This window comes from Scyliorhinus torazame, chromosome 15 (assembly GCF_047496885.1).
Source record: "Scyliorhinus torazame isolate Kashiwa2021f chromosome 15, sScyTor2.1, whole genome shotgun sequence".
In the NCBI taxonomy this organism is placed as follows: Eukaryota; Metazoa; Chordata; class Chondrichthyes; order Carcharhiniformes; family Scyliorhinidae; genus Scyliorhinus; species Scyliorhinus torazame.
The window spans coordinates 140,725,698-140,741,240 of NC_092721.1; the positions used below are offsets into that span (position 1 = coordinate 140,725,698).

Consider the following 15,543-nt stretch of genomic DNA (forward strand, 5'->3'; position numbering starts at 1 on the left):
AGGGAAGTAGATCCTTGGAAAATAGAAGACAGGTTTAGATAAAGGATCTGGATCGGCGCAGGCTGGGAGAGCCGAAGGGCCTGTTCCTGTGCTGTCATTTTCTTTGTTCTTGTATTCATGATAGTTTACTGCAAAAACATACCCCGGAACCAACAAGTGGGAAGGCAATATTATATTTAACAGTAAACAATGTGTCACTTTAGTTGACAGCCTACTAGTGTGTGAACATGTATCAAATAGTAACTATTAGATGATTAATTTTGTGAGGGCGAAATGCAAAACAACTGCTAAGATTCTATATTTAGGTAAGGCCAGCTTTAAAGGCATGAGACAGAAGAATGTCCACAGTAAACTGAGTAAATTTGTTAATGGGTGAAATGACACAAGATCAATGGGAGGTCATTCTAAAAAGTATTTAAAGTGATTTACAATTAATTTAAGGGTAAGAGCTCTTGCCAAAAAGCCATGGTGACTAAAAAAATATAAAAGTATCAGAAAAAACATACAAAAATGTCAAAAACAGCACAGACTGTAGCTGGCAAATGGGAGAAGTACAAAGAATAGCAAAGAGTTATTAAAAAAAAGTTAGAAAAAGGAATATCAAAGCAAAACAATGTTTTTATAATTATACAAGGAGAAAGAGAGTGGTCAAGAGTCATGTGTGCCCCTTAAAAATTGATAATGGCGATATTAGAAGTGAAGATAAGGAAATAGTGAACATGTTAAATAATTGTTTGTGTCAGGAGAAGATGATGGCATACCAGACATTCCAAGGAAACTAATATGAAATTAGAGATGGCAACTCAGCAAAAATAACATAAGCAAATTGACATTAATGGAAACATTAAAGGCACAAAGGAATGACAAAGAATTTGATTCTGATCTGAATCATCAGCCTTCTCTTTTATTATCACCGTTTTTGCTGTCCTTTCAATATTTTCACGATATCTGTTTGATTTGTTTTTACATTTCCCTCAGTTTCTTGCAGAATGTTGTTTAATTTCCCTAATATACTTTCTCTTGTGAAAACTATACATTTTTCATTCAGATTTTGCAACAGTAGTCATTTCCGTACTAGAACATAGAACATAGAAAAATACAGCACAGAATAGGCCCTTCGGCCCACTATGTTGTGCCGAACCTTTGTCCTAGATTATCATAGAATTTACAGTGCAGAAGGAGGCCATTCGGCCGATCGAGTCTGCACCGGCTCTTGGAAAGAGCATCCTACCCAAGGTCAACACCTCCACCCAACACTAAGGGCAATTTTGGACACTAAGGGCAATTTATCATGGCCAATCCACCTAACCTGCACATCTTTGGACCGTGGGAGGAAACCGGAGCACCTGGAGGAAACCCACGCACACACGGGAAGGATGTGCAGACTCCGCACAGTCAGTGACCCAAGCCGGAATCGAACCTGGGACCCTGGAGCTGTGAAGCAATTGTGCTATCCACAATGCTACCGTGCTGCCCTTAAGAACAAATTAATCTACACTATATCATTCTACCGTAATCCATGTACCTATCCAATAGCTGCTTGAAGGTCCCTAATGTTTCCGACTCAACTACTTCCACAGGCAGTGCATTCCATGCCCCCACTACTCTCTGGGTAAAGAACAGACCTCTGACATCCCTCCTACATCTTCCACCATTCACCTTAAATTTATGTCCCCTTGTAATGGTTTGTTCCACCCGGGAAAAAGTCTCTGACTGTCTACTCTATCTATTCCCCTGATCATCTTATAAACCTCTATCAAGTCACCCCTTATCCTTCTCCGTTCTAATGAGAAAAGGCCTAGCACCCTCAACATTTCCTCGTAAGACCTACTCTCCATTCCAGGCAACATCCTGGTAAATCTCCTTTGCACCTTTTCCAATGCTTCCACATCCTTCCTAAAATGAGGCGACCAGAACTGTACACAGTACTCCAAATGTGGCCTTACCAAAGTTTTGTACAGCTGCATCATCACCTCACGGCTCTTAAATTCAATCCCTCTGTTAATGAACGCTAGCACACCATAGGCCTTCTTCACAGCTCTATCCACTTGAGTGGCAACTTTCAAAGATGTATGAACATAGACCCCAAGATTTCTCTGCTCCTCCACATTGCCAAGAACTCTACCGTTAACCCTGTATTCCGCATTCATATTTGTCCTTCCAAAATGGACAACGTCACACTTTTCAGGGTTAAACTCCACCTGCCACTTCTCAGCCCAGCTCTGCATCCTATCTATGTCTCATTGCAGCCGACAACAGCCCTCCTCACTATCCACAACTCCACCAATCTTTGTATCGTCTGCAAATTTACTGACCCACCCTTCAACTCCCTCATCCAAGTCATTAATGAAAATCACAAAAAGCAGAGGACCGAGAACTGATCCCTGCGGTACACCACTGGTAACTGGGATCCAGGCTGAATATTTGCCATCCACCACCACTCTCTGACTTCTATCGGTTAGCCAGTTCGTTATCCAACTGGCCAAATTTCCCACTATCCCATACCTCCTTACTTTCTGCATAAGCCTTCCATGGGGAACCTTATCAAATGTCTTACTAAAATCCATGTACACTACATCCACTGCTTTACCTTCATCCATATGCTTGGTCACCTCCTCAAAGAATTCAATAAGATTTGTAAGGCAAGACCTACCCCTCACAAATCCGTGCTGACTATCCCGAATCAAGCAGTGTCTTTCCAGAGGCTCAGAAATCTTATCCTTCAGTACCCTTTCCATTACTTTGCCTACCACCGAAGTAAGACTAACTGGCCTATAATTCCCAGGGTTATCCCTAGTCCCTTTTTTGAACAGGGGCACGACATTCGCCACTCTCCAATCCCCTGCTACCACTCCTGTTGACAGTGAGGATGAAAAGATCATTGCCAATGGCTCTGCAATTTCATCTCTTGCTTCCCATAGAATCCTTGGATATATCCCGTCAGGCCCGGGGGACTTGTCTATCCTCAAGTTTTTCAAAATGCCCAACACATCTTCCTTCCTAACAAGTATTTCCTCGAGCTTACCAGTCTGTTTCACACTGTCCTCTCCAACAATATGGCCCCTCTCATTTGTAAATACAGAAGAAAAGTACTCGTTCAAGATCTCTACTATCTCTTCAGACTCAATACACAATCTCCCGCTACTGTCCTTGACCGGACCTACCCTCGCTCTAGTCATTCTCATATTTCTCACATATGTGTAAAAGGCCTTGGGGTTTTCTTTGATTCTACCCGCTAAAGATTGTTCATGCCCTCTCTTAGCTCTCCTAATATCTTTCTTCAGTTCCCTCCTGGCTATCTTGTATCCCTCCAGCGCCCTGTCTGAACCTTGTTTCCTCAACCTTACATAAGTCTCCTTTTTCCTCTTAACAAGACATTCAACCTCTCTTGTCAACCATGGTTCCCTCACTCGACCACCTCTTCCCTGCCTGACAGGGACATACATATCAAGGACACGTAGTACCTGTTCCTTGAACAAGTTCCACATTTCACTTGTGTCCTTCCCTGACAGCCTATGTTCCCAACTTATGCACTTCAATTCTTGTCTGACAACATCGTATTTACCCTTCCCCCAATTGTAAACCTTGCCCTGTTGCACGCACCTATCCCTCTCCATTACTAAAGTGAAAGTCACAGAATTGTGGTCACTATCTCCAAAATGCTCCCCCACGAACAAATCTATCACTTGCCCTGGTTCATTACCAAGTACCAAATCCAATATGGCCTCCCCTCTGGTCGGACGATCTACATACTGTGTTAGAAAAGCTTCCTGGACACACTGCAGAAACACCACCCCATCCAAACTATTTGATCAAAAGAGTTTACATTCAATGTTTGGGAAGTTGAAGTCACCCATGACTACTACCCTGTGACTTCTGCACCTTTCCAAAATCTGTTTCCCAATCTGTTCCTCCACATCTCTGCTACTATTGAGGGGCAATAGAAAACTCCTAACAAGGTGACTGCTCCTTTCCTATTTCTGACTTCAACCCATACTACCTCAGTAGGCAGATACTCCTTGAACTGCCTTTCTGCAGCTGTTATACTATCTCCAATTAACAATGCCACCCCCCCACCTCTTTTACCACCCTCCCTAATCTTATTGAAACATCTATAACCAGGGACCTCCAACAACCATTTCTGCCCCTCTTCTATCCAAGTTTCCGTGATGGCCACCACATCGTAGTCCCAAGTACTGATCCGTGCCTTAAGTTCACCCACCTTATTCCTGATGCTTCTTGCGTTGAAGTATGCACACTTCAACCCATCTCCGTGTTCCCTTCCCCACTGCCTCACTACATGCTTTGGCATCCTGAATATCGGCTACCTTAGTTGCTGGACGACAAATCCGGTTCCCATTCCCCTGCCAAATTAGTTTAACCCTCCCGAAGAGTACTAGAAAACCTCCCTCCCAGGATATTGGTGCCCCTCTGGTTCAGATGCAACCCGTCCTGCTTGTACAGGTCCCACCTTCCCCAGAATGCGCTCCAATTATCTAAATACCTGAAGCCCTCCCTCCTACACCGTTCCTGCAGCCACATGTTCAACTGCACTCTCTCCCTATTCCTAGCCACGCTATCACGTGGCACCGGCAACAAACCAGATATGACAACTCTGTCTGTCCGGGCTTTTAACTTCCAGCCTAACTCCCTAAACTTGTTTATTACCTCCACACCCCTTTTCCTACCTACGTCGTCGGTACCAATGTGCACCACGACTGCTGGCTGGTCACCTTCCCCCTTAAGGATCCTGAAGACACGATCCGAGACGTCCCTGGCCCTGGCACCCGGGAGGCAACATATCTTCTGGGAGTCTCGCCCGCGACAACGGAATCTCCTATCTATTCCCCTAAACATTGAATCTCCTACTACTATTGCTTTTCTATTCTCCCCCCCTTCCCTTATGAGCCCCAGAGCCAGACTCAGTGCCAGAGACCTGGCCGCTAGGGCCTTCCCCCGGTAGGTCATCCCCCCCAACAGCATCCAAAACGGTATACTTGTTTTGAAGGGGAACGGCCACGAGGGATCCCTGCACTGTCTGCCTGTTTGTTTTCTTTCCCCTGACTGTAACCCAGCTACTCTTGTCCTGTACCTTGGGTGTGGTTACCTCCCTGTAACTCTTCTCTATAACCCCCTCTGCCTCCCGGATGATCCGAAGTTCATCCAGCTTCAGCTCCAGTTCCCTAACACAGTCTTTGAGGAGCTGGAGTTGGGTGCACTTCCCACAGATATAGTCAGCAGGGACACAGGTGGTATCCCTCACCACCCACATCCTACAGGAGGAGCATGCAACTGGCCTAGCCTCCATCCCCTCTTACCTTACAGAATATAGCTGCCCTGTGGACCAACTGGACCTCCGCCCTCCGACTCTGCTCCCAGTCAGCTGCACTCTCTGTAAATTCCTGGCTCCCTTCGCGCTCGTTGCGGAAATGTAGGAAACGAAATGAAAGGAGCACCTTACTCCCTCCTCACCTAACTCCCTCAGTCACCAAACTCTCACTATAGCACTCAAATGCACCAAATTCAGCACTCCCTCAGTCACCAAACTCTCACTATAGCACTCAAATGCACCAAATTCAGCACTCCCTCAGTCACCAAAGTCTCACTATAGCACTCAAATGCAGCAAATTCAGCACTCCCTCAATCACCAAACTCTCATTATAGCACTCAAATGCACCAAATTCAGCACTCCCTCAGTCACTAAACTCTCGCTATAGCACTCAAATGCACCAAATTCAGCACTCAGTGCAAACAAAGTCTGCACTGTAGGTGGATCACTTTTATACTGTGAATCTAGCCTCTGAAAACTGGCCTAATCCAATTAACTAATTAACAAGCTCCAGCTGCAAATATCTACAAGTAGAACCTTTGTTTAAAGCTGATTGAAAATTCACCTTCTTCTAAACCAAACAGCAACTTTTAAGTTAATTAACTAAATAAAAGAAAGACTAGACTTTAGATTTAAAAAATGAACCCTTATACTCCCTCAGTCACCAAACTCTCACTATAGCACTCAAATGCACCAAATTCAGCACTCAGTACTGTACAGCGTTGTCACAGCATTTACCACACCCATTGTCTTCTACTCTTTTTCCAGTCATTTCCTACTTCTTGGTCTAACAATATTTGATTGGGCAGAACGGTGGCGCAGTGGTTAGCACTGCTGTATCACGGCGCCGAGGTCCCAGGTTCGATCCCGGCTCTGGATCACTGTCCGTGTGGAATTTGCACATTCTCCCCATGTTTGTGTGGGTTTCCCCCCTACAACCCAAAGATGTGCAGGGTAGGTGGATTGGCTGCACTAAATTGTCCCCTAATTGGAAAATTTAATTGGGTACTCTAAATTTATTTAAAAAACAATATTTTATCTGTCGATTATATAATCTCTTGATCTGGGCAGGACACCAATCCGGAATCTTATTTTTGCAATATTTAAAACTACTGGTACTAATTCTGATGTATATTATAGTGCTTTTCCAATATTCCTCAAGACAATACCATTTTCATGCCCTGAGACCATTTCTAGACATTCAGCCGGTGGCGCAGGGGTTGTAGGAGGTGGAGTTGGGTAGACTGTGATCATAGGGAGGTTGGTTCTGATTACCCACCCCGTGGTATAAACACGATCATGCTCACCCACCTGGCCTATCGGTTTATTTCTAAAGTCTGGTCTTGCCTTTTCCAATTAGATTTAGAACTTCTGATTTCCAAAGCAGGCACCTGGTCGGGGTATTAGCTGAGATAATTAGCTGTTCTAACCATTCCATTGGTATGAGTTTGGGAAATTCTAAATGACAATTTATACACACTTTTATATTTAATGGGACCTTAATGGTCGTATGTATGTCTATATTAGCACATCAAGTAAGAATTTCCTGGTTTGTTGACTTTTATGTCTGGTGTCTGTAATGGTCCCTGGTATGGATAGCCTCTAACTTCTGATGCGTTCTTGGTTACCGCTTTGTGAGTCCCTTATATCTTGGTGCAATACTCATAGATGGTTGTCTCTGTTAATGCTATGGCTCCACCAGTCCCAAGAGTCACCACACTCATAATCACCAAGTATGTTTCCCAGTCCATCTTTTGTACCTATTATTGAGATCAAGATAGTATATGCTCTTATTTCCAGTTTCGATCTTGCTAGCCAATCGGCCAATATTTATTCTTCACTAGGATCTTATCGGACTAATTGTCTCCCATTTCCCTTTTTTCTCTCCCAAACAGAAGTACCTCCTTCGAAATTTTGCCTTTCGGCGCTGCTTACAAGCCTGTCGCCTGATTAGAGCTAGCGGCAGCGCCCCATACGCTCCATTCTTTACGAGGGGAGGAGCGAAAGGTGGAATTGTGTCTCTCTCACCCGTACCCAGCAACACATAGTGCTGGTGATGCCCTGAGGGTTGAATAACTTTAACTGGTTAAAATAACTCTACTTGGCACCACCCGGTTTTACCAGAGTCCAACAAGACTTTGTAAACCAAGGGACTTGCTTTGACAACTATAGAATGGGGACAAAAACGTTCCATGTTGGGGAATTTGGAGCAGAACTGTTTTCCCAATCTCATACTCCACAGTCTTGATCGTCCAGTCAAAATATGCTTTTCTCCCCTTCTTTTCCTGTTCCATTTTAACTGCAGCGGCAATATGGGAGACTTAGATTTTATCCATCAATTGTTGAACAGCTGTTTCTTGGCTGACAGATGTTAATTCTGCCTCTGACGTATCCAATCCCAATAAGGGATCCACTTCTTTCATGGGGCGTCCTGTCATCAGGACATGTGGAATAAAACCTGTTGCCCTGGATACGGCATATGGTACTTTCATTAGGACAAAGGGCAGAACTACATGTCAAGTAGAGTTATTTTGTTGGACAGATTTCTGAATCATGCTTTTCAAGGTTCTGTTCATTCATTCCACTATATCCTAGATTGTGGATGACAGGCTATGTGGCGTTTCTGTTTTATTCCTAATAGGATCATTACATTCTGCATCACCTGAGCAATGAAATGAGTTCCTTGGTTTGATTCAATGATACACGGAGATCCCCATCCAGTGAACACCTGCTGTATCAGCACATAGGCTGCTACTTTTGCCGTGTTCGTCCTGGTAGGTAATGCTTCAATCCATTGACTGAAATGGATCAATGACGCCAAGAATGTATTTGTAACCGCCCCCCCCCCCCCCCCCCCCCCCCCACACACACACACACACACATGGTGGCAAATAGTCTCTTTGCAAATTTGTCCATGGCCCATTTCCTGGCTTGGTGTGTCTAAACTCTCTTTTCTTAACATAGTGGTATGGATTATTTTTGGCATAAACCAGACAATTCTCCACATACTGCTTTAATAATCTACTTCGGACCACAAACATAAACTTTTAATTATTTCCCTGATTGTATTCACACCCTGGTGTTCCTAGACATTGTGACATTGACAGATTATCTCGCTCTGATCCTGGGTCAACACCACATATCCTTCAGGATAAGCCCATTCTTTATCTCTATGTTAGCTTTTCATTTGTTATAAGATGCCGGAAACACTCCATCCCCGATTTGTTTCAAATCCTCATCTGCCTCCTGTGCCTTGACAAAAATGTTTTAAGGGTGGGTTGGCAGCCCGGCCCTTGGCGCCCCAGGCTTCCCTCCTTTTGGTTTTGGCACGGACAGTCCCTTAGGATTGTTCGCTGACAAAAACTGACATTCATGTTGTTCCCCTTCGTAACTGAGATTGTGAGTAAGGTAGACGTTTTGCTTCTCTTAATTGTCATGTCCTGGCCTTGGAGTATTAGTATCCACAGGCGGTTAGTTAAGGACATGGGGTGTTCCCCTTTCCTTTGCACTTATTCAGACCTTCTACAATGTGTTCTCGACTGTATCCCTCAGCCGTTAGTATGGCCGTTTTCATTTCCTCGAGTGTTACCCCCAGGTCTGGTAAGGATGACAGAACAGCCGAACCTAAACAAATCAACAAGAGTTTATTCTCCTCATCAACATCTAAACCGTGAAGAACTCCCTGTTGATGAACGTAATTAAAGAACTCTGCAGATGGTTCATATACGGGGATATTTTTTGCTATTTTTGTTATCTGGGCTGGGAGGTACATCTCGGGTTTCTAGTTAAGTGGCAGAATGTATTCATTCAGTCTGTGCACTTGAGGTTTGTTAAACACTCCTCAAGGCTGGTTTTTGGAGGTTACCTTTGCCTATTGACCGTTAATAACTTCAATATTTTGCTCTAACAATTTGTCTGCAATGTCGGTGGTTCGAGCACGCCCTCAGAACTCATCGGCTACCTAGACCTTTGTTACCTAGACCTTTGTTTTGTGCTCCCTTCACCCACTTAATCGTGGCCAACACGTGGGGCTCACTGGTCTCTTAAGTCAGGCTCAGGCTGGGTGACTGAGATGTTAACTCCAAACCAGACCGACCGCTCTGTAATTAGACGTGTCCCATCTGGGGTGCCAAAATGTTGTCGTTCTCTACTGGTTGAAACAGACAAATTAGTCGTAATGTGGATTATACTCGAAACAAACTTTATTTAACCTAACTTTATTTAAATCACAAAGACTTTAGCTATGTGCTTATTTGAACAGTTACATAGGTTTCAATACTCACAACTCAAAATGCTACCCAATAAAGAGAATTGGCCAAGCCCGCTCTGGAGGGTGCGTTCTGCTCGGAGTTTCCTCTTGTCATTGTTGGTCCCAGGGCTATCGTTGCAGAAATTTTGGAAGCTTCTCCTTTTTATGAGGTTCTTAGTTCTTAGTTAGAAACAATCCTTTAACATCAGTTGTCCTTGAGAGATTCATGTTTTTGTTGTTTCACCACAGTGCATTAGTGAAAAGTCCAGACATACAGGCTGTTGTTCTGCATTTTCCAACGGAATTAATTTTGCTTAGCTGCAGTTTTCACACACACAAGTCTGTTAGCCTCTTTTCCCATGGCACATTGTTAGCTATTTCTCCTCTCAGCAGAGTCCACCTACAACATTTCACTTATCGCTACTGAAAGTGATCTCAGACAATTTCCTTTATGAAGCTAGATTCATAGAATTTTCAGAGCAGAAGGAGGCCATTCAGTCCATCGAATCTTCACCGGCCCTTGGAAAGAGCACCCTGCTTAAGCCTATGCCTCCACCCTATCCCCCGTAACCCCACCTAACCTTTTGGACACTAAGGGGCAACTTAGCATGGCCAATTCACCTAACTTGCACATCTTTGGACTGTGGGAGGAAACCGGAGCACCCGGAGGAAACCCACACAGACACGGGGAGAAAGTGCACAGAGAGCCACCCAAGGCCAGAATTGAACCCATGTCCCTGGAGCTGTAGGACAGCAGTGCTAACCACTGTGCCACCTGGATGCCCCTAAGGAGGAATCCAGCTGAACCTACAATGCAAGTTCAACCATGCCTCATTGTGTGGAAAGTACAACACTGGACATGAATGAATGAAAATCGCTTATTGTCACAAGTAGGCTTCAATGAAGTTACTGTGAAAAGCCCCTAGTCGCCACATTCCGGCGCCTGTTCGGGGAGGCTGGTATGGGAATTGAACCGTGCTGCTGGCCTGCTTGGTCTGCTTTAAAAGCCAGCGATTTAGCCCAGTGTGCTAAACCAGCCCCTTGGACATTGACATGAACATTCAAGAAAGAGTGAATGCAAAAACAGAACATTGTTTCTTCCACAATAAATAAATGTCCCTAACTCTCCTGAAACAATGAATGTGTGCCAACAAGGTATGCCATTATTTAGCTCTCTAACTAAGCTAGTTTCAACAAACAATGATGATGCACAGAGGAATAAAGACAAGCAAATGTATTATGTAATATTTACAAGTGAAGTTTAAATTTGTAAAGCCCCGTGCCACCTTTGTCTCTCAATAAGTTAAACAAAGAGACTAGGAGAAGAAGTAAACCACTTGGCCCCTCGAACCTGCTTTGCCATTCAATAAGATTTGGCTGATCCGATTGTAGACTCAACTCAACATTGCCACCTACTCCGAAAACCTTTCAACCCCTTTCTTATCAAGAATCTATCTACCTGTGCCTTAAAAATATTTAAAGACTCTGCTTGCACTACCTTTTGAGTTCCAAAGACTCATGACCCTCAGAGAGAAAATTATTTCTCCTCAACTCTATCTTAAATGGGCAACCCCTTATTTCTAAACAGTGACCCCTAGTTCTAGAGTCTCTCACAAGGGGAAACATCTGTTCCACATCCATCTTGTCAAGACCGCTCAGGATCTTATACATTTCAATCAAATCACCTCTTACATTTTCTAAACTCTATTGATTATAAGCCTAGCCTGCCCAAACTTTCCTCATAAGAAAACCCACCCGTTCCTGGTATTGGTCTAGTAAACCTTCTCTGAACTGCTTCCAATGCATTTACATCCTTCCTTAAATAAGGAGACCAATACTGTAAACAGTACTCCAGATGTAGTCTCAGAAATGTCCTGTACAACTGAAGCATAACCTCTCTATAGATAGAGTCATAGATGTTTACAGGATGGCAACAGGCCAATCAGCCCAGCTGGTCCATGCCACCCAGTTTCTATCACTAAGCTAGTCCCACTTGCCTGCATTTGGCCCATATCCCTCTATACCCACCCTGCCCATGTAACTGTCTAACTGCTTTTTAAAGGACAAAATTGTACCCACCTCTACCACTGCCTCTGGCAGCCCGTTCCAAATGTTCACCACCCTCTGTGTGAAGATATTTCCCCTCTGCTTCCTTTTGTATCTGTCTTCTCTCACCTTAAACCTATGCCCTCTAGTTCTAGACTCCTCTACCTTTGGGAAAAGATGTTGACCATGTACCTTATCGATGCTCCTCATTATTTTATAGACCTCTGTAAAATCACCCCTAAGTCTCCTGCACTCCAGGAAAAAAAAGTTTTGTATTCAATTCCCTTCTCAATAAACAATAACATTTTATTAACTTCTCTAATTACTCACTGTATTTGCATACTAACCTTTTGCGATTCATGCACTAGGATAGTCAAATCCCTCTGCCCCTCTCACCATTTCGATAATATGCTTCTTTTTTATTCTTCCTGCTAAAATGGACAATTTCACATTTTCACAAAGAGAAAATTAGAGATTCATGTAACAAGGGTGCTACAGTAATCATGGGTGACTTGAATCCACACATAGATTGGACAAACCAAATTAGCAATAATACTGTGGCAGATGAATTCCTGGAATATGTACAAGATGGTTTTTAAGCCTGTATGTCGAGCAACCAACTAGGGAACATGCTGTCCTAGATTTGGTAGTATACAATGAGAAGGGGTTAAATAATAATCTTGTTGTGCGGGATCCTTTAGGGAACAGTGATCATAACATGATAGAATTCTTCATTAGGATGGAAAGTGAAGATGTCTGATCTGAAACTAGGGTCCTAAAGCTAAACAAAGGAAACTACAAAGGTATAAGACGTGAGTTTGCTAAGGTAGATTGGGGAACTTCATTAAAAGGCATGATGGTGGATAGGTAATGGCTAATATTTAAAGAATGTTTGCATTTCAACAGTTATAATTATTTTGAATGAAATGAAATGAAATGAAAATCGCTTATTGTCACAAGTAGGCTTCAAATGAAGTTACTGTGAAAAGCCCCTAGTCGCCACATTCCGGCGCCTGTTTGGGGAGGCTGGTACGGGAATTGAACCATGCTGCTGGCCTGCCTTGGTCTGCTTTCAAAGCCAGCGATTTAGCCCTGTGCTAAACCAGCCCCTCTGGCACCTGAGAGTAAACTTGCAAGTAACATAAAAGCAGACTGGACTTCTGATGGCGTGATGTGAGGGGAAGAAGTGCACAAGATGGCTCCTGCTGGAAACCTGACCTTTCTACCCTTTTTCCTGTTGCCATGGGTCTTTAACTTACTGAAAAAACCCTAATGTTATCTGAAACCAAAAGAGAAAATGCTGAAAAAATTTCAGCAGGTCTGGCAGCATCTGTAAGAAGAGAGAAGCGAGCTAATGTTTTGAGTCCAGATGGCCCTTTGTCAAAGCTTTATTGTTTAATTAAACAATATTTAAACCTTGACTCCAAGCCACATAAGGAAGTTTGACTCCAAGCCACATATGAAAGGAAATATTAGGGCAGTTGACTAAAAGAAGCAGGTATTATGAGCATTTTAAAGAAGGAATGTAAAATACAGTGGTTTGGGGATGAAAAGTTCCAGAGTTTAGGTTCCAGGTAGCTGAAGGCACAGCTTCCAATGGTTAAAATAGGGAATTCTCAAGAGGCCTGAATTGGAGAAGTGCAGATATAGGACTGGAGGAGATTATAGAGATAGGTGGATTGTGGCCATGGTGGGGTTTGAAAACCGGGGAATTAATTTTCAAATTGAGGCATCACTCAACTGGGAGATGATGTTTATCAGCAAGAACAAGGGAGACAAGTGAATGAGACTTGCTAGGTTAGAGCACAAATGACAGTTTTGGAAGAGTTCAAATTAAGAGAGGATGCAAGGCAGAAGACTGGCCAGGAGAACATTGGAATAGTCAAGTCTAGAGTTAATAAAGGTAAGAGTGGAAACAAGCGATCAAATGAAGTAGACAATTTTGGTGATGGAGAGGATATGGACTTGCAATCTGCCTTGCGTAACAGAGGCAACCTGAAGAGTGTTCTGCATCCAAAATTGGATCAATCAGAACTCAAATCTTTTGTTCCATGGGGGGGCCAGGGCTTTGTCTTTCTTCATGGCTCAGATGGGAGGGGTAGAACCCTGGCATTTTTTGCATCCGAATGACAAGAATTTTTCATGTTGATCGTGTGTACTCTTGCATTGAATTTTTCATTCTCGATAAGGTTCTCCTCCCATCACTGGTGGCGACTGAATACGCAGCAATTGTAACCTCTGACCCTGCCCCACACTTCATAGAATCCCTACAGTCCAGGAGATCATTCGGCCCATCGAGTCTGCACTGACCCTTCAAATGAGCACTCTACCCATTTCCACGCCACTTTCCATAACACCATAACCTAACCTGCACATCCCTGGACACTAAGGGGCAATTTAGCATGGCCAATCCACCTTATGTGGCTTGGGGTCAAATTTTATTTAACAGTGCTTCTGATGTGCCTTGGGACATTTTACTATGTTGAAGGTGTCACATAAATGCAAGGTGTTGTTGATAAATTGTTGCGTGTTGGTAAAATTTAAGGCATTGCAAAAATGATTTAAAAGGTTAGAAAATGCGACTTTAGAATGTGCCATTCTGTGCCGAAAACAATTATTAAGAAAGAGCAGAGAATTATTTGCTAATGATAATTTAGACAGTTATTTGACAAAGTACATTGTTAATGGCTGAAGTGGGCTGGGACTATTCTAATGTTGCAAAACGATCAGCAAACAAGTAGTGGACCCATTGGCCAGTGATTGCGCGAGTCACCATGCACCGTTACTCCAATGCCAGTCTTCCATTGCCTAGATAAAAGATGGTTCCTCTAGTTGTCACAGTCACGTCGCTGACCTGCGCATTGTGCGTGCGTGGCTCTTGGGGCCGGCTCGCTCTTTATGGTGCGGTCGCCATTACTGAGAGAGCGGAGGGGAGGGAACATGGCTGTGGAGTCCAGAGTCACCCAGGAGGAGATTAAGAAAGAACCTGAAAAGCCGGTGGATCGAGAAAAGGTGAGATCCGTTGGCAATGGCGGCAGCCTGTTTATCTGAGGCTGCGGCCCTGGAAGTTCAGTTAGGCCAAAGCCTGGTAATAATGCGGCTCGGGTAAGGCGCACGTTTGAAGGCGCCGCCGCCCGGCAGCTGGTTTCTGGTTGAGATTGTGGGAGCTCTCCCATGTGAATGAAGGTTTTCTCGGGGAGTGGGGTGGGACAGATACTGTCTGATGGTCCCCGCGGCATTGGCCCATTGTGGGCCAGGCCAAACACGCGTCCGGTTTTAACCGGTGGCTGGAAATATTGAAGCGAAAACCAAAGGCCAGAAGCCGTTTTAATTTTTAAATATAAGTTTATTTTTTCCGTAACATTTTTTCCTTTTGAGATGTGAATATCCTATTAGTGTTCGAATAAACTGAGATCCTTCTGCGAACCCAGTTACATGTTGTGGGTAAATCTACCTATAGATTTGCGCCCAGGGACCGCGCAGTTGCAGCATAAAGCCAAAACCAGAGGGGAGAAATTCGACTGAGGCGGCAAACGGGCGGTCTCGGCTCGACCGCCTGGTGGGACTGAATATCGGGCACCTGATCTGATGTCCATTTTATACCATCGCTCAGGGCGAATTTCTACTTCTACGTTAAAAAAATTAATAAATAAACGGGCATAAATTATCTGCTCTGTTCAAATTGCCGTCAGTCTTTTACACCCTTCTACGGATTCATCCTGAGCACATCACAGTTTATTGTAATTACCTCCCCTATTATAATGACCTCTCCCATTCCTGTGAATGCATCTGTAAATCTCTTTGAAATTAAACTGTTGCAAAACAGTTGTAAACATGTATTTTTATTCAATTTTTACAGTTTACAACAGCAACAAAAACCCCTCCCCTCCTCAAACAGCCAGCTCATTCTTGACTTTGT

At 43.7% G+C, this 15,543-nt stretch overlaps 1 protein-coding gene across 1 annotated transcript in view; it reads left to right on the forward strand.

Moving 5' to 3' along the window:
- Window positions 1–14,460: 14,460 nt before the first annotated feature.
- Window positions 14,461–15,543, forward strand: part of sap18 (Sin3A-associated protein) — a 35,001-nt gene continuing 33,918 nt past the window's right edge. The window contains exon 1 of the mRNA XM_072476842.1: window positions 14,461–14,636. Coding sequence (XP_072332943.1) covers window positions 14,523–14,636 — 114 coding nt within the window. The 5' untranslated portion in view covers window positions 14,461–14,522. The remainder of the gene's footprint in view (window positions 14,637–15,543) is intronic.